This window comes from Hippichthys cyanospilos, chromosome 3 (assembly GCF_059441005.1).
Source record: "Hippichthys cyanospilos isolate Australia breed blue-spotted pipefish chromosome 3, RoL_Hcya_1.0, whole genome shotgun sequence".
NCBI classification, from domain to species: domain Eukaryota; kingdom Metazoa; phylum Chordata; class Actinopteri; order Syngnathiformes; family Syngnathidae; genus Hippichthys; species Hippichthys cyanospilos.
In genome coordinates, this window is record NC_142371.1 from 4,673,646 (window position 1) to 4,697,996 (window position 24,351).

Below are 24,351 nucleotides of genomic sequence, written 5' to 3' on the forward strand. Positions count from 1 at the left end.
TTGACCTTCCAATAAAATATGCTCCCTATCCAGAATTACATGGTCTCAAATGGAGACATAAGCTCCCAACAAATCACGAATGGCTTGAACCATCTCAGGTGCGAAGTCCAGCAGTGTCTGGATGACATGAGCTTTAAACATGTGGCATGTGATGTTTGCTCAAATTTTTGAAATTTAAAAAAAAAAAAAACATGATGAAAGATCAGTGACACCAACAAATATCGAACAAATACAAAAATAGGAAAAGTAATGGAAGCTTGAGTCTAAGTAAACTTTAGTTAAAAAAATAGGACTATGACGACAAAAACTGTTTTCAACATAGGACTATGACTACAATTACTGTTTTCAACGTGTTATGCAAAACATTGCATAATAATCCTATTGGCAAAAATAATACTATTTTCATTCCATGAAGTGTCACACTGAAAGCAGCAAGGCCACACCAGCTAGAATCCACTTAGCTGGAGGTTGTCTATTTCGGAGGTAAAACGTCCAAACATATGTGGCTCCGCGATGTTTTGTGCGGTACACAGGACACGCGTAGGTGTTTTTAAGCTCCTGCTCTTCTGCCGGTACAGCTCTTACATATAATACAGGCATGGGAGGGGTCAGATCCCTCAAAACTGCCTCTGCGATGACTCCCAAGGGAGTATCCCAACGTGCTCCTGAAGCAACATGGGGCACAATATAAGTTAGGGTCCAAGTTCTAATTCCAACCATTTTGAATGTTGTCATTCAGCAAGGAATAGACAGTGTATTAATTCTACCTTCTATGAAGAGGCCATGAATGTAGGCCCCCTCCCGTGGTGGATGCCCAAAATCGTCTTTCGTCTTCTTTGTCACATCAACAGTCAACGTCATTTTATCCAGAGGCCACTGATTCTTACGAGCAATGCTCTGCAGAATAGCTGTCACAAATCAAAACGTTTAACTCTCAGAAGAGCGGGTTATCAATTCATTATCTGCTTTGCAACGTTTGAGATCTCACCGGTGAGGAAAGACTGTGGGTTGAAGAGGCCTGAGAGCCAAACAACAGCAGGTAGACCAAAGTCCTGTGTCCAGCTGTCCAGTTCCCGACAGCTACACTTAATATCACTGAACCTAAAACACAAAAAAAAGTAGCAAGACAACTTAATTAGTGAACGGAATAACATGAAATTCTACTACCAGTGAGTTTAATTTCAAATAAAAAGGTAAAACAAAGGTGATATAGTGGATTATCGATCACCTCAAAATTGTTTTCTTCTGTTTTCAGCTCTTCCCTTCACAGGTTTCCACAGCAAAACAATTGCCTCCATCTAACCGTGTCTCCTGCATCCTCTTCCCTCACACCAACTGTGATCATGCCCTCTTTCACAACATCAATAAACCTCATCTTTGGGTTCCTCAAAAAAAAAACAAACAAACAAAAAAACAGCATCCCTCTACCTATATATTCATTGTCTGTCCTCTGGACAGGTCCAAACGATCTAAGTCTGGCCTCTCTTACTTTATCTCCAAAACCTTTCACATGTGCTGTCTGTCCCTCTGATGTACTCTTTCCTGACTCTATCCGTCCTGGTCACTCCCAGAGAGAACATCAGAATTTCTGGTCACACCTGACACTTTTCTCCACCTATTCCAGCCTGACTGCACATGCTTGTTCACCACTTTTCCACACTGTTCTGGACTGTTCACCCGTAATGCTTAAAATCCTCCACCTTCTTTCTCTTTTCTCCCTGTATCCTCTGCCAATTGAGTCCATCTCATTCACACACATATACTCCGTCTTGTTGAGGCTAACATTCATTCCTTTCTTTTCCAGAGACAACCGCCATCTCTCTAGCTTCTCCTCAACCTGTTCTCTATTCTCACTACAGATCATAATGTCAACTGCAAACATCATAGTGCATGGAGATTTCTGTCTTATGTGATCTGTCAGACTGTACTGTACATTATAATAGTTAACAAGAAGGGCCTCAGAGCTGATCATTGATCTAGTCCCATCTCCGCCTTGAACTCTTCTGTCGTACTTACAGCACTCGCCACTGTCTCACTATACTCATACATGTGCTGGCTATTTTACAGTATATACCATACATTAGGACTTTAAACCGTTTAAAAGCCAGTAGTGAGCAACACTCATGAAAAATCAAAGTAAAAGAGAATGCAGCCTTGTTTACCATCTTGTAAGTGATTTTGTGGAGGCATATGCCAATCTGGCCCAGGAGTCCGGAACAGTATCATTGAACAAAGCTGACTGCAGACTCTCCATGTTGAGAGACATGGTGAGCTCTCCCTGTAAAAACATAAAAGCTGAATGAATAGTGTAGTGTATATGTATATCGATACTGATGACCAAAGAGAACCTTTGGACACTACCTTCAGTCCAAGATCAAGTTCCTCAAGAGTTTTCTTGATTTCCCCCAGTAGAATATTCATACGTTCACACTCTTGCAAACAGACTGAAATGTACGGGCTTCGCTCTGTTGCCTTAACCAGCATCTCCGCCATGTTATACGGCTCAGGAAGCTTGTCGAGAAGGTCTTCAATGATAGACTTAACCTGACCAAAATACGGAGAACATTTTTTGATGACTTAAGCAAGTGAGCAAGTTCTTACAAAATGAGGCCACACCTTCTCTTCAGTGCTTGATACCGCCCCATCTCCTCTGGAGGAGTCCTGTGGCTGCAGCTCAAGTAGTGTCTTTAAGAGACTGTCCGAGGAGAGTGTGAGACATTCAAGCTCCGCATTTGGATGCAAGCCGTACAAACAAGGGCTCTCAGGTGGAAGATGCTCATCAATATAGGCATGGTACCCACAGTGGTCCATGAATGGAGGAAACATGAAGCCAGGACATAGATAGAGCTCCCCTTCAAACTAACAAGAGAAAACTACATTAAAAAGCACCATGGCTTGTGCACTGAATTCAGTAGGACAGCAAGGCAACCTTATTTGATGAGCATAGAAAAAACAAACATGGTATTGGTCAAATGTTTCTTCAGTGTGATGTGATACTGACAGCTCCATTGGTTAAGACAAAAAAAAACAAAATCAGTTATTCTTTGCATATATATATATATATATATATATATATATATATATATATATATATATATATATATATATATATATATATATATATATATATATATATATATATACAGTCAGCCCCCGGCTTACGAGCACCCTGATTTGCGAACAATTCGCCTTACGAGCGTGGATCAGGGAGAATTTTGTCCTCCACTTACGAGCAAACCTCTCGTCTTACGAGCATCCCGACAAACCAGCCATTGAGTATGTAGAACTGTTCTCGCCTAACTGCGTCAACATATTCAGCAGTTGCGTCATCTACAATCATTAACAGATACTTATGGCGGTAACGTGAACGCTATTGGTCTTACAACCTCACACTGACTGTCTCACTCACGGTGTCTAAATATATTACCATTTAAGTGTAGTGTTTGTACAGCTAAAGGGAAAAACAGCTGACATGAAATTAAATGTGCCGATTGCAGGACAAAGAATTGTCATTGGTTTAAATGTGTGTTTTTTTTTAATTAATTGTCAATACATTCCAACCGTTTAAAAAAAAGTGCAAATAATTATCAGTCAGTCAAGGAGACGCCAATATGCTATTGGTCGATTAAGGTCACCCGGTCTCACTCACGGAGATGCTATTGGCCGGCGTCACACGTCAATCACAGAAATGCCGATATGCTATTGGCCGAACGCCTTTATCTAGCTTGATGGGACAGGATGGAAGGAAGTAGAGAAAATGCGTGAAAAACGGAATGTTTTGAAGACTTTGCAAACTTTATCTGTTAGACATAGCTTCTAAAATTACTAGCAGCGGTAAAGGAAGAAATAAGAGGATGATGTTTTAGTATCTCCGTGATTTGCACCATGACTGAAAGAGTTACTGTAACACTGTAAGACCAATAGCCTATATGCGTTGCCGTATTAACTCAAGACGTTGATCTCTGCACCCTGTTACGGGTGGTATTACAGTGCTATATAATGGTTGCTTGACAAAACTGCATGTCATGTTAGTCGGCGACCTCCCGACATGCTTTGGGACAGCGTCATTGTTGCAATTCTGTGAGTTGAAACCAACGGTGAACTGACGCTCGAACAACATATAGTGTGGTGCCTAGTTAATTCAACACATATAACCTCCCCTCCGCCTCCACCCAGCTCAATTCACGTCGGGAAAAACAGCTGACATGAAATTAAGTGTGCCGATTGCAGGACAAAAAATCGTCACAGGTTTAAATGTGTTTTAATCAATAAGATGTCAATACATTCCAACCGTTTAAAAAAAAAGTGCGAATAATTATCAGTCAGTCAAGGAGACGCCAATATGCTATTGGTCGATTAAGGTCACCCGGTCTCACTCACGGAGATGCTATTGGCCGGCGTCACATGTCAATCACAGAAGTGCCGATATGCTATTGGCCGAACGCCTTTATCTAGCTTGATGGCACAGCTGGTTGGGATGGAAGGAAGTAGAGAAAACCCTGACTGAAAAAGTTACTGTGACACTGTAAGACCAATAGCATATCTGATTTACCGTATTGACTTCGAGCATTCATCTCTGCTCATCTCTGCTTATCTCAGCACAAGTCACGTCTTTCCAAAGGTAAAAGTCATTTTTCCTTTGTATTTGTCACTTAATATTAATATATGTATACAGCGTGATGATTTTACCTAAGGCTTCTGCGCGCGTTGCACGCATTCACGAATTAACATGGGTTTGGATTGCCCGCTATACGAGCAATTCGAGATACGAGCGTAGCCGCTGAACGGATTAAGTTCGTAACCCGGGGGCCCACTGTATATATATATATATATATATATATATATATATATATATATATATATATATATATGAATGTATATATACATACTTCAGAGACCATACTCCACAGGCTGAAAAACAAACTTCTTAAACCAGTGTTATATCATACAAATGCAAATGGAAATAAATGACCCTGACTCACCATTTTAGGATTCATAACCTCTTGCAGATAAGCCTTACACAGCCTTCTGTCCCAGTTATTAGTAATGTGTCCACCATACATGATCTCCCCAAAAAGATAACACAGATCTTCCCATGGTACCTGCATAAACTTAAGCCACATAGTTTATATATGGAAAAAAAAGATATATATGACTTAATTGATTAATCAAGCAAGAACAATAATTGTATCTGTCTGTAATAAATCCACGTAACTTAAAGAAAATGCTTTTTGAAACACACAGATGTGATATGTGACAAGTTTTTCCCTCAACAGATGATGATGAGAACCTCCGAGAGGTTAAAGAGGGAGAAGATAACCTGCGCTTCATAACAAATTACAAAAGCTGGAGGTTCACAATCATTTGTACGTGTATTGTTTTGCAAATTGCTTCCTTCGTCAGCTCTAATTGCAGTGATCACTTATGTAGCGTTGTGAACTGTCACACTGGCTGCATGTAATTACATTTAGGACGACGCTTCATTGCTCTCCTAATGAATTCTCTGTATACGCACATACAGGTTACTGTTTGGTTAACATAATGAAGGACATTCGTTTTTTGGAGGGCAGAACACCTTGGAGACGTGATTGGTTCTGACCGGTTTAATAGAAGCTCTAAGAGAAACACATTAGCAGCTGTGAGTACTGCAGGGAATAGATTTTTTTGTCGCCATTAAATAAAGCTAAATAATAGGTTGCGCAAGTACAAATGCAAAATAATGGGAATCAACAGTATCCATCATAAGAGTGAAAACATTACACAAATTAATTTGAATTACCTACTGTGAAAAATTGCATTTTTTTTTATTATAATTATAACTAGTGTCTGACTGACGGATTTTTTTAAGACCGATACCCAAGACAATTTTTGGCAAAAAGAAAAATTGAATTACTGATTAATTGGTCGATTTAAAAGGAAATATTATAAAGAAAAGAGCAATGGCCAACTGATTTATCTGTTAGGCCCTAATTAAAATGAATTACAGGGGTTAGGGTTTTTAAAAACGTAAAAAAAAAACAATGGTTAAAGTTTAACTTTAAGTTTAACTTACCTTGGTGTTAGTCTCCAAGTAGTTGAACAAAACATTAGCTGAGATTGTGAGGTCTCCTGTGCTAAACGGGTACTTGTGGTTCCACCCTTGAGGGCCAAACCGCCGACGCTCAGTGACACAAGCATGAAAGAAGCAGAGAGAGAACAACATGGAGTTGAATTCCTGCTCTCGTGAGCACATGTCCAAAGTCTCCTGAAAAAAACAAAACAAAAAACCCCACAAATTTTAAACTGTCCCCAAACTGATTTTTAGTACAAATTATTCCTTCAATGGACATACTTGAGTGAAGTTGTTGAGGGCTGCATGTAGACTTGGATTCATACCAGTTGGAGGCTCATTGGTTATTTTGATTGCATTCTCGAGAATGCCTCTGGGGATTATGTGCTGCTCAGGGCTTGGTGCTGGTTCCCCAGTGATGAAAACTCTGTAGCTGGGGTGACAATCTATGGCCTCACTCTCCAGTAAACCTTCTAGAGTAGGAAGCCAGCGTGCTACCAGATGAACATTCTATGGAGTCAAATTATATCTTAAATATCTTTATATCAGTTTGTTGTTTTTTTAGACTCAGGGTAGTCATTTTGAAAAGATCATTGTAAAAATGTCTTCCTTCATTCGTAATTATTAAGACAACTCGGAGGGAGCGGCCTGGCTGCCTGCTTCTCCTTTCAAAGGAGGCATTTACAGGGCTGATCCAGCCAATTATGTTTTTTATTGAACCAAATAGAATCTATTTCCCACTTCGGGAGAGATAATATCATTAGTTGCATGCACTGAAAGAACAGCTTGGTGTAAATAGATTACAATAGCCAAGAAGCGAAAAGGAAATCTTACCTGCAGAATGACCCAATGTCCAAGTTTAGAAGACTTCTTGAGCACCCTTTCAGCTACGTCTTCCTGTCCTTGTCCCAGGGAAACATTGTGCAAATTGCCCAACTCAAGTGACAATCCCATCATTAATCCTGTACAGAAATATGTATTTGATTTAAAAAAAAAAAAAAACACAAAAAAACAAGAGACTATTTGAGACTATTTCCTCACAGAGAAAAAACTTGCAGATACTGGACCTTGGCGTGAGAGTCATACCTAGTTTCTCAACATCTTTAAGTGGATTGACACCAGGTGAAAGGATGAAAAAAACAGGTGTTGAAGCGCTGCTACTTTCAAACAACTTGTCAAATTCCAACCTTGCAGTCTCAACATATTTCACTCCCATGCAGTCCCGCACATAATTCCTGCCAGGTAATTAAAGGTCATTGTCATATTGTACGCTGATTACAACCATGGATATGCACGATCTTGTATATACCTTAGCATGTACATCACTCTATCAGGGCGCAGAGCTCTCAGAATAATAAGCTTCTGAATGCAATGCTTATTTTTCCAGTCCTGCGGAAGGCTTTCCTCTTCAGGACAACTGGATTCAACGATCTTCCTCCAGCGCTTGTGTGAACTTTCAATGTCTCGGTCCAGTCCATTAAACTCCTCCATTGAAGAAATACTCTATAGTCACATGATTAAATGTCAATGCCATCCATCCATTCTCTCTAGCCGCAACAACCACTCACACACCCAATCACACCTAAGGACAATTTACAGTGTCCAATACACCTATTATGCATTTTTCTTGGGGGGGGGGGTGGGGGGGGTGGTAGGCTCAGAGACAAACCACGTGAGCTCGGGGAGAACAAGCAATCTCCACACAGGAAGGCCGAAGCGAGCTGGAATTGAACTCGGGACTCTGAACTGTGAGGCAGACCTGCTAACCACTCTTTCGCCGAGCCGCCCACAACATCAACTCTCTTTACAAAAGCAAGTAGGATATATATTGAACAATTCTGGTACCTTGATGGCTCCCCAGGCATGTGGTGACAGGAAGGACACAGGGCTAACTTTACTAGCTTCCACCGGGAAACGCAGAAGAAAGTCAAACTCCTGTGCATCAATCAGGTTCTGCTTCAGCTGAATCTGAAAGGGAGAGTATTTTGTGATGATGCATTCATGTCTTATCAGTCATTTTCAAGGATATTCAAAGTTGCAAAACCTAATTGAAAAAAAGAACATCGCTACATCCAGGTGAATACTACTTTAGAGGGTAAAATAGTGACATGAACAACTGCTTTCATGACTAAGCTGTTTCCTTGAAGTAAAAAAAGTTGCCACAGAGACATGTAATTCCATCACGCCACCAGAACCAGCCCCCTTGTCAGAACCGACTGTCTGAACAGCAGCTGGCGAGCGAGAGATGATAGGTAATCAATAGTGGCGTATAGTCCTGCTGACTGATTTTAATTGAAGTTAATGTGAGGGCAGAAATATATTTTGATTGATCAGGGTGACAGGATGCTCCACCTCTAAGGCGGCCCAAAGTCTCTCACCTGGAATGCGGCGTGTGACAAGAAGGTTAACTTGTCTCTCTCAAACAGGCCTTGGCTGGTGTGCAGGAATACAGAATAGGTGATGGCCTCGGTGAGAGCAGCCACTCGACTGCTTACATCCTCCTCACATTCCACGCAATCCATTGCATTGCTAAATACCAAGATAAAGCTCTGCAAGACGGCAAAATAAACAGCGTATATAAAAGCACCTTCAAAGTAGATTGACACAAAATGAAAAGCTAAAGTACACTGTTGTGGTAAAATGAATAAAAATACCCTAAAAATCACAATTAAGAATTTGACTACTAATCGAATAATTAGTTTGAGAAAATGGAGTGCGCACTGATAGGATTTCAGGGGTAAAAGGCTATAATACCTTGAGAGAAAACTGGTACATGGGGTTAATTTTGTTGAGGTCATTGATGATGAAGAAGAGGAGTGATGCTCTCTCAGCAGCAGGGCGGTATATTTCCCGAGCCTCGTTGATCTTTGTCTCATTCTCTCGGGCCTCCACCACCTGTGTGTTCCAAACACACAGAATGAGCTATGAGGCTCTCAGTCATGCTCCAAAAGCTGTTCATTACATATATTTCCAACTGCATAACGTTTACTACAAATTCAATAAAAAATAAGTCACAGGTTGCAGGAAGCACTGCACTCAAAACACTTGACTGATAAAAGAATTGCAAGACTGAAATATGATTGGTCATACTTTGTCTTGAATGTGGGCAGCTGTGCTCTTGGTGATTTCAAGTTGCTCCACCAGAGAAATATCACACAGGAAATTACCGCAGGCTGTAGAGAGGCGACTCAGCAGGTCATCCTCCAGCCTTTTAAGCTCAATCTTAAAGTGGTTCTGCTGCCTGGTCAGCTCCATCTTTGACAAGAGTATGCAAGACAGAGATTCCTCTAAGAATTCTGGGACTGAAGCCTCATATAAATGGACGAAATGACAATGTAGTTTTACCTTCAAGTCTTCAAGGTCAGGCCTTTCCTGGGACACCACCTGTCCCAGCAGTTGCTCCTCCAGACCGGCCGGGGTCACCGTGAAGTTGATGAGGGTTGTTTGAGCCTGCAGCTCAGGAGGAAAATGGGGATTGGCCAGTTTGGTGTGCAGAATAAGATGGAAATTACTATTGTATTCACACTCCTTTCCACCAATCTGAATGTACCTGGATGAGAAAAATCATAAACAAACAAATAAATAAATAAATAAATAAAATAATCTGGTATACCGATGGATTGTGTCAAAATATTCAAATAAAACTTGTACCAAAGTCAAGTCAAGTATATTTGTACAGAAATGCATCACCACAGTCTCAAAGGCCTCCACAGAAATTACAGATAACCTCACACCAAAATCAAGAAGACTCAAAGTGGGATTATCAAAATTATTACTGGCATTTCACATTTGTCAGGAAAACATTACATTATGGTCAGACATTTTGTATGAAAGTTCATTATAGACAAATATTCACAAAAAGACATATTTGCAAATATGACAACTATCCATCATTCATCTTTTAGCCACATCCATCCATCCATCCATCCATCCATCCATCCATCCATCCATCCATCTAACTTCTATAGCCACTTATCCTTAAATAGTTATAAACAATATACTGCATTAACTTTTTTTTCTGCTGAAAACGGCTAAATAATTTTAGTGTCTTTTATAGAAAGGAGGTTTCAGAGGTTGAGAGTTGAAAAACAGCCGGCTCATTGTCCAAATGTCAAGACTTTTGGTTGGAAAGAAGGCCAATGTTAGATTCTGTGCAGGGATGCATTGATGAGGTATGTGACAGGTAAGAATTTTTACATCAGGAGAAATTTGAAGACAATATGGAGCTTGATGAAGAGTGGGTGAAAGGGCATAAGCGTGACGCTAGCTCTACTGTACCTAATCTTGTTTTGAGTAAAATAAATGTCACTAAATTATGACTTAATGTGCAGCTTGTTGTTGTTGTTGATGTTTTTTTTCATGATGCATTTTCACCGGTTGTCTGGAAAAACCTTAATAGTCTGAAATATATGGTAAATATAAATGACTGCTACCTCCATAGACAATATGTAACTGCCCCTGCATTTCAATTAAATTAGCACAGCCTTGACGAACCTGGTTTCTATTCATTTTTCTCTAATTGCCACTTAGATGGCAGGCAAGGCCATGGTTCTACAGCGCGGATTCCTCGCGTCCTAATCGGGTTCAACTCTTTATCTTCACAAGCCAGAATTAATGTACTATTGATAGAACCATTACTCCACCAAATTAAAGTTTGCTGATGGATTGTCTTGTAGTCTTCCGTCAGCCATGAAAGGAATAATTAGTATTCATTACTTCACACACTACAACATTCCAATTATTAATGAACTTCAGCTGTGAAGCCCCACCAGATCCATCATGACGGGCCCTGCTGGTTGTATTAATCATCGACAGAAACAAGTGTGCGGGTCATCTACAAGAGATAAACTGATAATCAGATCTAATATGATAAATTGTGTTTTTAGGACAGACAGGACATCAGAGGAAGTACATGCAAAAAGATCACGCAAAAAAGAAGCTTCATATGCATACACAGATCAGAGTAAAGGCCATGTGTGCAATGCTGTACAAGTGAATGTTTTGCCTCCTGTTTAAAAATTGTAATTCTGCTAAGAATTTTTTTTTTTTTTTTTTTTTTTTACCCAAATTTCCGATTCTTGGTTGGTATTTCAGTAGGATATCTACATACCATAACAGTCAATAGCTGCATCCCCAAAGGAAAAATACAGGATGCTCTGAATATTTATCGTACCTGTGTGGCTACATTTTTGTTTTTCATATTATGAAAATAATGGTAAAACATTGATATATAAAAAAGACCATTTGTAGCACTTGGAAAATATACCATACATTGCAGCCAACACATGCTGTACACATTTTGTCAAATTATTCAGTAAGAGGAAGTAACTTAGCTGCAGGTGGTATTGCAGCAGCATTTGAAAAATGAGCATACAACAAACATGGCTCTTCTGTTAATGCAGGGGTGGCCAAGTCTTGTCCTCAACATCCACAATTACATATTTTATATTACAAATTTTCCCAAAAAATAAAATCTTGTCTCGTCTTGTTCTGGTGGACTAACTGTCATGAGACATCTTGTCTTGTGAGATTTGTGTCTCACCTCATCCCTAGTCTATAACATTGAGAAGTATAGATCTGATTAACATAAATCAAATGTGGCTTTTAATTTCAGAACAAATGCCGAAAAAAAACCCATAAAAGTAGAGGCTTCCACACTAATTAGAACTCAATCATAACAAAAAAAAATGTTAGAGCCAAAAGGAATTTTAAAGACAAGTAGACAAATATTTAACACGCAGGAAATAGTTATGAAATTTTTGATGCAAAATTGAGTTTGGCATCATGATAGAAGACCACTGCATTGAGTGTTTCCTACTTCCTCTCTTGTGAGTCCTAATACATAACCATGAAAGTTCTCCATTCTGCTTTTACACTGGCTCATCTGTTCAATATTCACCAGGCCTAAAGAATATGAACACACAAATATACATCTATCACCTGTCTTGAAGTATGGATCAATATGTTGCATCCATGGATTCGAAACACGCGCTGCGCATTCATTAATAATCTGAAGAAGAGGCTATAATAATGTGTTCCGTTATGTCCGTGGATGTTCGAGTATTCAGTGAGATTCAAACATCTGGTAATCTGATCTCAGCGTCTTCAACCACTTACCCATTGCTGATGCATCTATTTGTGTTCCACTAGACAAGAAGAAAAATCTAAATACTGTTGCAGATTAATGATATAATTCATTTTGGGTGCACTGCTATGTTACAGGTTTATTTAAAAAAAAAAAAAAAAAAAAAAAAAACTAACCGTCCCCTTTTGGTTGTGTTTTTGCCCAGGAGAGGCTCTAAAACAGGGTCGAATTTTTCTGGCACATTTTCAATGAGGACCGTTTCACCACAAGCCAGTGCCTCTTCAATTACATCAATGTACCTGTGGAATAACAAAACAAAATCAATATTGCAAATTATCATCCTTCTGTGTGCTAATTTTGTCTGTAAAGCGAAATGGATGAGTCTAATACACCAAAAACAGCAACGAAAAAAAACTGACTCCATCTCCTTCATTCACTTTTGCATCACAGTACATTCTCACCCTTTTTGTCCTTGTTGCACCACCCTCAACGTTGAGCCTTGCTGGTTTCGAATCCACTTGATGCCCTGGCGCTGTGGGTCCACTATGAGCGGCCAGCGCTCACTGGTGGTCAGGATGGCAGCATTCTCAGTTGACATCCTGTCATTCGGCAGACCCTGATTATGCCAAGCAGCCACAGTGGCATCATCCGTAAGCATGAGGATGGGATCCAGGCCATCTGTTAGCGGCACAGAGACCTGGAACGGAAGTCAGGGATTGATGCAGACGAACGATGGAGGCAGTAATGAGGCATGTAAAATAGGTTTCATTGCAACAGTGTGACAGATATGAAGCTTTACCTTCTGAGATTTAAGGAAGGGGATCCATTTTTCAGTGAGAAGTTCAGCACGATACTGCATGGTAAAGTAGCCCATGTAGGAGACAAATGCTGAAGTGAGGGCGACATCCCCACAAAGCGTTTTCTGTTGCTCCTTATACTGAACAAGCGTCTGCGACCAACGCTCCTTCTCTGACTAAAACACACAAGAACCAGACAAAAAAGAGGATCTTGATTTCTATGTGAAAAGATTACATAAGTGAAAGATAAAAAAATAGTCATTTAGAATGACGGTGTAATAACAAAGCTTAATATTCGCTTAATCAAAGACTGAGCAGGCAAAGAAAATCAAACCATATCTCTTGAAACAGTGCTTAAAGTTTGATCTCAGATTCACTCTACGTCATTAATCTAAAGATTCAATACGACGACTGTGACAGCTTTACAGCGATAAATCACGCATGGCATTTTCTTACAAGGGGTCGTGGATCTGAAATATGTCACATAATAAATTCTCAGACAGTTAAAAATCACTATAATTTTACTCTAATGTATTATGGATTGCCCGTAATATCACTCAGTCCGGGAAGAGACGTTGTTAATTTCCAACAGCTGTTGGGGCTTTGAGGTAAGATAATGATTAAATATACACGGCCTGATTTATTAGTCGGAACACTATTGCTTCCAGGTCAATGCCATAAAGACAAAACATTTATCTTGATATGTGTAAAAGCCAAGCCATTCTATGCAAACCGCATTTATTTTCTGGGCTAAAAAAGTCGAACTTATGAAATGACCACTTGAATGGTCATTTTTTATTTCACATTAGCATCCATAACAAGAATATACAGTACCACAAAGTTAATGATTTAAATAACATATTGGGGGAATTATACAGCAATGGCAACATGTTCAAACTCATATATTACATACATTAAGATTGCTTTACAAGCATTTTTATTAATCTTCAAACATGCCACATTTGTGGACATTCTCATATACTGCAAGTATGAATGCTGTACAGCAAAGATAACTTGCCAAACCTTAATTGAGACTAATGTAAATTAAGCAAGAATTACAGCAACCAGCACCTCAGGCCTTCAGTTTTGCTCCCTGTTTACCTCTAAGCCCCTGACTAGTCGGTTGGCCAGCTCGATGGTCTGGTTGGTGCGGGTTACATCCTGTTGACAACTGATTTTCTCAGCTGTGGCACTCTCAAACTGAGCCGTAAGATTCTGAAGGTCAGCGTCCAAATCCTGGAGAGCAACAAAATGGGCAAAGAGAGAGAAAATAGCATTGATAAAATGTGACCAAAAAAAAAAAAAAAAAACAAAGTAGCTAAGTTTATTGTAATATAAAAACCCATTTTCACTCACTTCCAACTTCTTTTGCACAGCAAGTAGTTTCATTGTTGCACTTTCTAGTTCTGAATTAGCATGGGCTAAAGCTTGCCTTTTTGGAATGACCTCACAATAAATCTGTTATAACAAATAATCATTTTTGTTATGAAACGTGTCAAGACAAAAGCAAATTGTAGAGAGAAAATATGTATCAAACCTCATAGTATCGAACAATGTTAATTGTCCAGGCACAGAGTCCTGCTGCAGCTGTAGATTTGGTCCTAACTTGATCAGGGTGGAAGTCTGGCTTTTTAAGGTAATGCTGTTTGACCACATTCAAACAGGACTCGTGAATGTGCTCCTTGTCATATGACACCAGGGCCTGCAGAAAATCATCCACCTGATACAACATACGTAAGAGAAATAAGTTGAAGTGTTTACATGTTACAAAATAGATGTAAATTTCGCGCTTGGGCTGGCTGCCTATAATTAATCAGTCAATCTTTCGTTCTTTCTTTATTAATTTATTTTTATTCATTTTTATTACCTTTACATTTATAAAAAGCAATTATTTTTATTTTTTTTAAATTAAAAGCAATAATGGGCAGTCTGTTTGTTAATCTTGTGTTCTGGTATTTTTTTTTTTTTTTTTTTTAGCTGAAACATAATAAAAAGTCAGAAGACAATGTTGAGCTTTCCTGCACAATAAATTACAGTAATTCAAAGAAATATTATGCTCTGCCATTACAACAAGTCTAAAAAGAGCTGAGACCCATTCAAATTTAACGGCTTGAAAACATGTCAATGGTGAGTGTTGAGCGCGTGCCCCCCTCCTACCAACCCCACTCCACCCCCCACAGTGTGTGAGCATATTCATGGAGCCATCCTGTTGTAATGCAGGTATACGAGAGAGATGGCGAGCAGGGCCAGGGTCAAGGCCGGCACGAAAATTAGATTGGCATTCATCAGGCAGATGTGACTGAGGCGATGACAGCTTAACCTTGCCCATGAAGGCCCGTGCTGCTTTCCAGCTCCGATCCTTAGGTACCCGACCGCGAGGAGCCAGTAGAACCATCACGGCTGCAGCTACGTTGATGACTGCCGGGGGAGGGTTGGGGAAGGCCTTCAGTTCGGTAAGATTTACCTAAAATAGTTATAAATGGTTTAGAGCTTGCGGAAGGCATCTGGATTTGGCTGACTTTTTAACAGCACCAAGTACCTTGTTGAGGGTGTTCAGTGCTACATTGGCAGCTGTCAGTAAGGGCTCTGCTTTTGCAAGGTCTTTCTCACAATCCTGTTGTTTGACTGACACTTCTGCTTGGATGAGAGAAACCTAAACCAACAAAGGAGAAATGGCAGTTATCATTTTAAATTGATGATACAAGGAGAGCCAAAACTAGGTTAGGACAATCAAGATTACAGTAAGTTATTTCACCTTTTGCGCCTCAACATCTGCTGCCTCTTTTTTGCTGCTAACCTTCTCAGTCTGAAGTCCAATCTTTGTAATAAGAGCCTCAATATTCTGGTTCTTAATGGTCAAAGCAGATTCTTGATCTGCCAATTTGGCTTTCAGGTCATCAACCTAAAAGGGAAACTAAGTTATTACACATGCTTAAGTTTAAATACTGTATCGCAGGCTAGGCAAGAAGCAACATGATTTAGATCATAAATTAAAGCTAAGCCTCATTTCCATACTGCAGGATTCTACTTTAATCATATCATCTTCAACTATGCAGGAAATGGTTCCCTTTACCTGAGCAGCAGTGCTTTGGAGCTTTTGAAGGCCACTGTCAAGCCGGTTCATCTTGTGCAGAAGCTGGGCTCGAGACTTTTGCAGAAGGTTCCTGTACAGAGTGATTTGCTGGAGAAAGCTCTTGGGGGTGGTGTAATTGTACCTCTTCTCATCGCGCTGGTATTTTTCACTTGCTTGGTTGACACTGGTATGAACATAGGCCATGAAAAGACTGATGGATTCCTGGACAGCAGGCTGTAAAAATAAGCAGACAAGTGGGGGGTGGAGGAGGATGAGGTGGATTGAGTAGAGTTTAACATCCGCAAGCTGATGGGAACTGAAATATTATCTTCATAAATTTTGAATTCATCTACAAGTTTTTCCATCTTCCTAAGGTGGCCCTGACTTACTCAATCTGAAATTTAGGTGTAAGCGACCAGAGATGATTAGGCTTTGCAACCTGTGAAAATCATTTTCAGAGACATCAGAGACAGACACCAGTTTGTGAAACAAGGAGAATGTTAACAGTATTGAATGCATGATTCCAGTGCTCATTTATCAAGTGTGCTCAAGTGTGTGAATAAAGCATGCATATGAACATTCCCATGCAACGTATGGGATTTATCGAGTCGGACTTGTGCGTGAGGAATTGTGCAAATATACAGAGTGCTGACCATGCGTATAGACAAAATCTTAAGGTACAACAGTGAAATTACAAATGACCAATCAGCTAAAATTCATCAAAGGATTCACAAACTTAGTTGGAGCCATGGATTGATGGCACCCTCATTTTAATGAAAACCACAAATTCACACATTGTAAACCACAAATTCAGATATGTGATCGGGAAATTATTATCTGATAAATGGGATTTATCAAAATGCACTACTTTTTGGTGGTGGTGGTATGTGTCATATATACACCATTTTGTGTCATTTTGTCTACATACTGTATATACATTTACATATACACATACACACACACACATATATATATATATATATATATATATATATATATATATATATATATATATATATATACACACACACACACACACACATTTATTATATATAAATTTTAGTTGTGCAAACAAATCGAGAATCTGTTATATGCACTCTTTGATAAATGAGGCACCAGGTTTTCAAACACTATCTGTAATGCTTGTGGCGTTATTGTCATGAGGTATTCATCATATGTAAGATGCTCAATGACACGCAGGCCTCATTAATCACACAGTTAGCAATCAATTAAAACAAAACAAATGCAGCAAATTCAAAGATCACCCTAAACCATAATTCACAAAAACATCCTTAACGATTATGGAGTAAGTAGGAAATGGTATTCATTTAATCAATTAATTTTGAACAAAATGCTTTTCGACAGATAAACACTATGTTTATTTGTGAGGTAAACAATGGCCATTGATTGTCTTGTGTGGCTAATGAAAGGTCGCACCCAACTAAATTCAAATGTATTTAATATCTCATCCTATAAAAATCAACTACCAATACATGGTAATAAAATGATCACTATACAATAGCACACAAGTCATCATGACCACTTTTGCAAATGCGCTTATTTTTAGTCTCTGATCAACATCCCCGCAGGGCCAGATGCACAGGCTCACTTCAGTGGAAAGTAGCAATCTGGCAAATGCTTGCATGTGAGGACACTTGGTTGTGACAGCTGTGCCTATTTAGTGGGTCGTTATGTGCTTAATCACTCTTTGCTCATTAACATAGATGATCCTGGACTGTGAGCGCTTTGCTGCTATGATGCAAAACAATGTGATGCATGTACTCACTGCGCGTCTTCGGGCATGCGCTTGGCAATTTGTCAGAACCTCAACATTAGAACTAATGATGAGGAATCTATGAAAATGTTAATCCAGCTCCACTGTAGTAATTAAAAGGCGTTCATAAGAGTCTACTCATGTCTGTGTCATGGAGAAAACACTCCTGCATTTTTAACATTATCTAGCTTTCTGGCAACTCAATAGTTGTGTTTACTTTATTTAAACAAGTGTTTAAAACCCGGCTGTCAAAAAACATTGCCAAATGAAAAGTTTTTTAGACTTCTAAAGTCTTACCTCAATTTCATTGATTTCTTGTATAAATCTATAGCTGACAGACTGCAAAGCTTCAGGGCTCCATGGATGAAACCAGTCAATTGTCGTACACTGGATGAGCGCGGGGAATCGCCGAGCCCTGAGTCGAAGCTCACTTCCCACTGGCGAAAAACACAGCACCACCTAAAAATCAACACATACAGTATCATTTAGCAGCGAAAGCAAAGAAGCATCCTAAAGGAAAATACATGACTGGCAGCTTCCCATTACACCCCCCAGCCCAATCCACACACCCAAACCCGACCTCCCTTACTTTGGCAAGCAGTCAGGCAGACACTTCACCAGTTGGATGAAGCAGACGATGCTACAACCAGGGGCCCTGGCACAACAGTTAGCTGGACCGTAAATGTGTGGACCTGGACAAGGATTTTCTTCCTTTTAACCTCCCAGTTTGACAGGGTATGTTAATTTATGTTGCAAGGCGAAATGCCCTCAAACAGCAGGTGTGAATGGTTCAAACACAAGAATGTAGAGAACAAATTCTATGCAGCAATGGCACATGCTAATTTAATTACTAATTGAATGTTAGGTCTCAAACTATCTATGTATATTCATTAGATATACTGTAGCAGATTAGGAAATGTTCCAATAAAACTTTCACTTTGAGATAAACTGTGTTTCAAATGTTCAAAAGGTCAGGATAAAGAGGTGTCATTTCATGTCACAATGGTGGTCCTGAAAGGAAGACTGCAATGTAAATGTTTTGGTTATATTTTTTTAGATTACTAGTCAGTAATGAGGTGGTATTCATTTGCCATGCACTAGTGGGCGCAATAATAGCAAGAAACCCCTTACAGCCTTTGAAGAAAATGTGCTAAAACATCCACTTCAGCAAAATTAAAAAATGCCCACCCCTTGAAAAAACAACACCCCAAAAACATGCACTCTAGATATATATGGAAATTCTAATATGACTTTAGAGGTGTTTGTAAGTGTGAATTGTTGTTTGTCCTAGTTTGCACTGAAAGTGGCTGGCAACCAGTTCATGGTGTACTCGGCCTGCCGTCCGAAGACAGCTGAGCTTGGCTCCAGCATGCCTGTGACCTTTTGTGAGGATAAGTGGTTTTAAGATAATGGATGAATGGATGTCCATCCAACATAAAAGTTTAAGCATTTAACATTTAGTAGAATAGTACCACTCCAATGTGAGCAAACCATGCTACTACTGCAGCTGTTAATGGTATCTTAGTAATGTTTTGGTGAAGCTGCAAATGTGTTCTCTTCCACTATTTATCACGGCTTTGTATTCTTATAATTGCATGTTGTTACAAAAGGCCATGTGTGAGAATTGCGCTTATGTTGGTGAGTGTTGTGGCTTTGCTCAGAGAATTGTAGGATGGTGGTGTTAGTGAAGTAAGATTAGGTTTGTAAAAACTAGACCGTCAGTTGAAGGCGGACTCTATCAGTGAAGAACCTCCAGCAGTTCTCCTTGGTGTCCAGCAGCCCAAGAGCATGAACCTCAGTTCTTACAGCGGACACAATCCCTTCAATCTCCTCCTCACTGAAGACTTCAGGAATTTCTCCTGCAGGGAGATACAACCATAATTACAAATACAGGTACCAGAGCTGCTAAGATCAATATTCATTGTTCATGCAGTGGAAAATTGCACAATCCATTGAGAGTGAGTCTACTAAATAAACAAACAATCATCAGAAGAAAAAAAAAAAAACACAGACACACTGAACAAGAATGAATGTGAAATAAGAATCATACCCGATGACAGTAAGTCATTAACAATGACCAGAAAGCGCTCCTCGGGTATTTGCGCATCAGTCACAAGGAAAGCTACACGCTGATTCTTCACACCGGTCTTTAGAAGCAAACCCGCAAGATCCATCTGAGCAAAACCACAAATGAAATGAACACTTGTATATGCGAAAGATGAAAGATCTTAATATAATCAATACAATAACACACATTATGACACCATGAACTTTTAAGATCTTTACAAATGGTTATAAACACAAATTTGTTTCATCAACAAGATATTGAAATATTTCCCAATGGCCTTTTATGGTATCTGACAATTATTTCCCGGATCAACAAAGCAGCTGAACAAAATGGAATTAAATCAATAGCATACATGTAGCCACAAGGAGTATTGATAAAGGGTTTTCATGTTTATTTTATAAACTATTGATGTTACTTACATTGTGTAAGACCAATTAAATTCAATCCTTTACTATTGAGAGATTGTTTTTTTCAAAAGCAATTTTTATGGCATTGCAATGTAATTTATATCCAGCTTATCTTGTTTACCTTGAGATCCTGAATGCTGTAACCTTTGTGTAAAGTTGTTTGGAATATTTCCACAGAAGACATATAGGCAGCGAGACGAGTCAGGCTCTGCTTCCCACTGCCCCCAACCCCGATCAGTAAACCATGACTGCCCGGAGATTCCAGGATGCGACTGATGCGACAGCTGCCAGCAACATGAATTTGTATCACTTACTACTTTGGGGGAAAATGTGTATTACGTTTTCTACAGCAGTGTCAATATCATAAGTTAAAATAGAAAACATTATCACCAAACAAACACTATCTTCACTCACTCTGATCATGCAACAATACTTACACATGTTGCATTGCGTCCTCAAACAACACAAGATTCATGGCTGCATTGAGTTCATTGTAACTATCCAGGGCATCAGTGAGGATGTTGCTGAGCACAGACCAGTCCGTGACAGTAGTGTATGATGACTCCTTGCCAATTTGAGCAAAGTGGCAAAAGATTAGGGGCTGTTTTGTCACCTTTTTACCCTCAGCACCCTAGATAAGGAAACATGTATCGATTTATTTGGAACTACAAGTCAGTAAGGTTAGCATGGGGTAAACAACAAATGTGCTATTATTATTTTAAAGAGACTCTGTAGTGCACCTCAAAACACTCATGCAGAGTCTCCATCTGGAGCTTCTGGAAGAGCTGTACATCTTTAACGTCTAATAGCCTGTCGGAGTAGACTCTGCTACACTCATGAAGCCACAGCAGAGCCAGATCAGCACTGTTTTCCACATTCTCAGGCTCAGCAAAAAGGATCCCCTTAACCACACACAGTCAGATGAATATTTAGCTTAATATACAGGCCTTACAGCATACAATTACAATTTTACAATCACCTTTACCTGAAATATGTTAGAGATGTCTCGCATGTTGAATGTATAGTGAAATTTGATGGCTGTTGGCAAAAAGTTTAGCTCCATCTTGTGATGGAGTATTACTGCAGCCTGTACTACAGCTGCAATGCTCTTCTGAACTGACAAACTGAAGTGTTGCTGTGTCAGGTGACAGCCCAAGATCTGGCCAAAGATGGACGTCAGAGCCTCAGAGGAAGGGAAGTTGACCGCAAACACGGAAAAATGTCTCTGGTTGAATAAAAACAGTACATGATTGAAACTGATTATTAAAGTCCATTGGTACATGCGTATCCCTGTTTAAAAACATCATGTGCACTACCTGCACATAAAAAATAATTACATCAAATTTACTTCAGACAAAAAAAAAGAACCTTTTATTGCTAAAAATCACTAAGTATCCCTTTAATTATTCTATGTATAACAGTTATCAGAATGTAAGAAGTAAAATACATAAAAATAACTTTTAAAAATCATCCTCTGTATTTTAACATTTTAACAACGATACCTGAAGTCTTGGGTTGATATTGAAGCTCCCAGCAGTTGGATTCATACAGGCAATATATTGTGTGTTATATATTTCTTTGAGAGAGAGCTTCTGTCTATCGTACCTGCCATTAAGCCAGAAATGTATTAAAATGCAGAATTGAACGCAAAAGTCAAAATGTGTCTTCATACCAGTGCCCATAATCCAGATGCTGCCTTATGAGTGTGTGCGCTTGCACCGTTCCATAGATGTCGACAGCTGGCATGTTCAAATCGTCGATGAAGTAGATCAGCCTTCTGCTGCCTGCAGGTGAGTAGCTCCTGCCTGCTCTCTTTTCTAATTGGCGTTCTAGGATCTCTGCAAAACAGCCCAAAAAGTGTTGTTTTTTTTTTTTATTACACCCCTTAAGATTTTGTACAGTACCAGCAGATGGCACTACAGCTTACTAAATTTTGCAATACTAACCCTCCTCCAACTCACCCTGCAGTGCCAGCGAGGTTATGTAGTAGTTGAAGGGTACTTTTGTAGTCATGTAACTCTCTGGCAGGCTATCTAACTTATTCCTGACAAGAGCAGTTTTCCCCACTCCAGCATTCCCTACAAGCATCAGCGGCTGTCTCTGCTCCAGCAACAAGTCCATGAAGTAGCGAAGACGCAGGGTCTCTGCTGTGTGTACCAGAACAGCCTACAATCATACAAACAGCAGGAGGACAGGGAAAAGAAACATACATGGTTATTAAGGCTTTCTTTGGAGTGATTTATTGACAGACATGTGTTCAGTGAATTGTATGTGATTTATAATTTCTTGTATTTCACCAGACCACAACTATTCTGTCATAATAGCATCATTTGCTGAGAACAAAACCCCACTAATTATGGCTCAGCAAGACCCTTTGGAGCATTCACAGCTGTATACAGGAGCATAAAGAAAGACAAAAGAGCGTGGGTGATAGCTCAAGCCTTGTTGCTCAAGCCTTCATCCCCACACAGACTGGTATGGGGTGTAGTAGATGGTAATCACACACAGTGGCAAGCCTATATCAACCACTGGAACACCACTGCTATAACCTCTTAAAGTGATTTCAGGCTTTCTTATTATGTTCACTGAAGAGCACGCACAATTTTAATAGGACTTCATTGTTGATTCTTGGTTATTTGTATTTAAAATATATATATATATATATATATATATATATATATATATATATATATATATATATATATATATATATATATATATATATATATATATATATATATATATAATAATGGATTTGACACTATCAAACTTGTGAATATGTTTTCCATGTTTGAATTACTCAAAAATAAGTATCGGTTCACATGAAAAGTCGTAGGTATTCTCACTTGTAATGGTGTTCCAGTTTCCATTTCAAAGGTAGGCACAATGTCCGTCCAAGGAAGGAAGCGTTTTGTTTGAGAATCAATGTAGAAGTCGAATACTGTTCCCTGAGTTGGCAGCTTCACCGTCTTCATTTCTTTGATCCACCACTTACTGAACTCCACCCGGTAATCAAAGAGCTATATGACCAGAAAAAAATTTAGAATATTATGCATACTCTCAATGTATAGGTCCAGTCCAAATGTAAGATAGTCACGTTTTTTCAGACTATATAAATAAACTGTACCAAAACAATCAACAACAAATGAAATGGAAGGAATACAACAAATCACTACAGTTACAAAAAAACACCAACTCGACACCAAAATCATTTAGGTTCACTTATGTATGTCGGAGAATGAATTTACACACCTGTGTTGTCAAACAAAGAGGAGTAATCATTAACTGAAAATGATTACCTGGTCTTGACACAAGGCCCCTCCAAAAGCCCAAATGCAGGCAAAAATAAAGTAGGTCTCATAAAGCTCTCTTGGCGAGTCAGATGGAATGTTTTCTGGGGTAAGAAGGCATTCCAGCAAAGTGCAGAGTGTCTAAATGGCAACACAGAAAAACAAGTAAGTTCTGAAAAAAATGGAAATGAGTGTTTGGTACCTGTGCTAACACACCTGCACCAAAGAGTTCTCAGGAATTGGAGTGACTGTCTTGAAGGTGTTTCGCATCTTTTCAAGACAACGTGGGACATATTTTTCAAACAGTATGGTTAAGTGAGCTCTTTCTGTTTGGCGTTCTCGTTGATCAATCCAACTGGCAACATAACTGAGCAAAAACAAATAATTATTTATTGAGGTAATGTAATTATGAAACCAAAATATTCTTTAAAAAAAAAAAAAAAAAAACATGTCACCTGATGTCTCAAAGAGAATCACAATAAATTGTCTAAGACTTACGGATTCCAGCCTAGGTCTTGCTGGTTGATGTAGAGGATTCCTGCTCTGGACACAGTAGCGGGAGTGGCTGCTCTCAGGTGGCTAATTTCAAACACAAGCCTCATGGATGAAGTGAGTGGCACACGCTCATTGCTGGCTAGAGTCAAGACCTGAAATATTGCATACAGCCTTATCGTCCCCAAATAATGATCGACAAGACATAACCTAAACAATGAAAATGTGTCATCAGTTTAGTGACACTCTTGGGGGACAAAAGAGCTCTAAGTACAGTAGGCGGATGAAAGAAACATCTTGATCTGCCTGTACCTCC

The 24,351-nt window shown here is 39.3% G+C and overlaps 1 protein-coding gene across 3 annotated transcripts; it reads right to left on the reverse strand.

Annotated features, from left to right (window-relative positions):
* Positions 1-264: 264 nt before the first annotated feature.
* On the reverse strand, positions 265-21,312 carry LOC148425558 (dynein axonemal heavy chain 11-like). Of its 3 annotated transcripts, XM_088410709.1 has the most exons (34): positions 21,239-21,312; positions 20,994-21,155; positions 20,691-20,884; positions 20,375-20,537; positions 19,829-19,952; positions 19,495-19,637; positions 18,076-18,237; positions 16,005-16,238; positions 15,687-15,833; positions 15,471-15,584; positions 15,252-15,395; positions 14,469-14,651; positions 14,288-14,389; positions 14,033-14,167; positions 12,934-13,107; positions 12,596-12,831; positions 12,311-12,433; positions 9,395-9,599; positions 9,140-9,304; positions 8,804-8,944; positions 8,428-8,598; positions 7,895-8,017; positions 7,359-7,552; positions 7,136-7,284; positions 6,884-7,011; positions 6,332-6,559; positions 6,053-6,244; positions 4,983-5,102; positions 2,617-2,859; positions 2,362-2,544; positions 2,163-2,278; positions 989-1,101; positions 768-908; positions 265-665 (listed from the first exon to the last, which is right to left on the reverse strand). In XM_088410709.1, the coding sequence occupies exons 1-34, from the start codon at positions 21,263-21,265 to the stop codon at positions 418-420; spliced, it is 5,427 nt and encodes a 1,808-aa protein (XP_088266835.1). In that variant the 5' UTR covers positions 21,266-21,312; the 3' UTR covers positions 265-417. The 3 variants fall into 3 exon arrangements, with proteins under 3 accessions (XP_088266835.1, XP_088266836.1, XP_088266837.1); XM_088410710.1 differs by lacking the exons at positions 20,994-21,155; positions 21,239-21,312 and having other exon boundaries at positions 4,983-5,111; positions 6,053-6,214; positions 20,691-20,745; XM_088410711.1 differs by lacking the exons at positions 19,829-19,952; positions 20,375-20,537; positions 20,691-20,884; positions 20,994-21,155; positions 21,239-21,312 and adding an exon at positions 18,368-18,470 and having other exon boundaries at positions 4,983-5,111; positions 19,495-19,598.
* Positions 21,313-24,351: the final 3,039 nt, after the last annotated feature.

Excerpts from the sequence above, each read along its gene's own strand:
- LOC148425558 (XM_088410709.1), bottom strand. The coding sequence starts at position 21,265 with ATGCGAGACATCTCTAACATATTTCAG. Across the intron at positions 12,434-12,595 it reads GTGCAACAAGGACAAAAAGG|GTACATTGATGTAATTGAAG; the intron begins GTGAGAATGTAC and ends GTTATTCCACAG. Across the intron at positions 2,545-2,616 it reads TATCAAGCACTGAAGAGAAG|GTTAAGTCTATCATTGAAGA; the intron begins GTGTGGCCTCAT and ends TATTTTGGTCAG.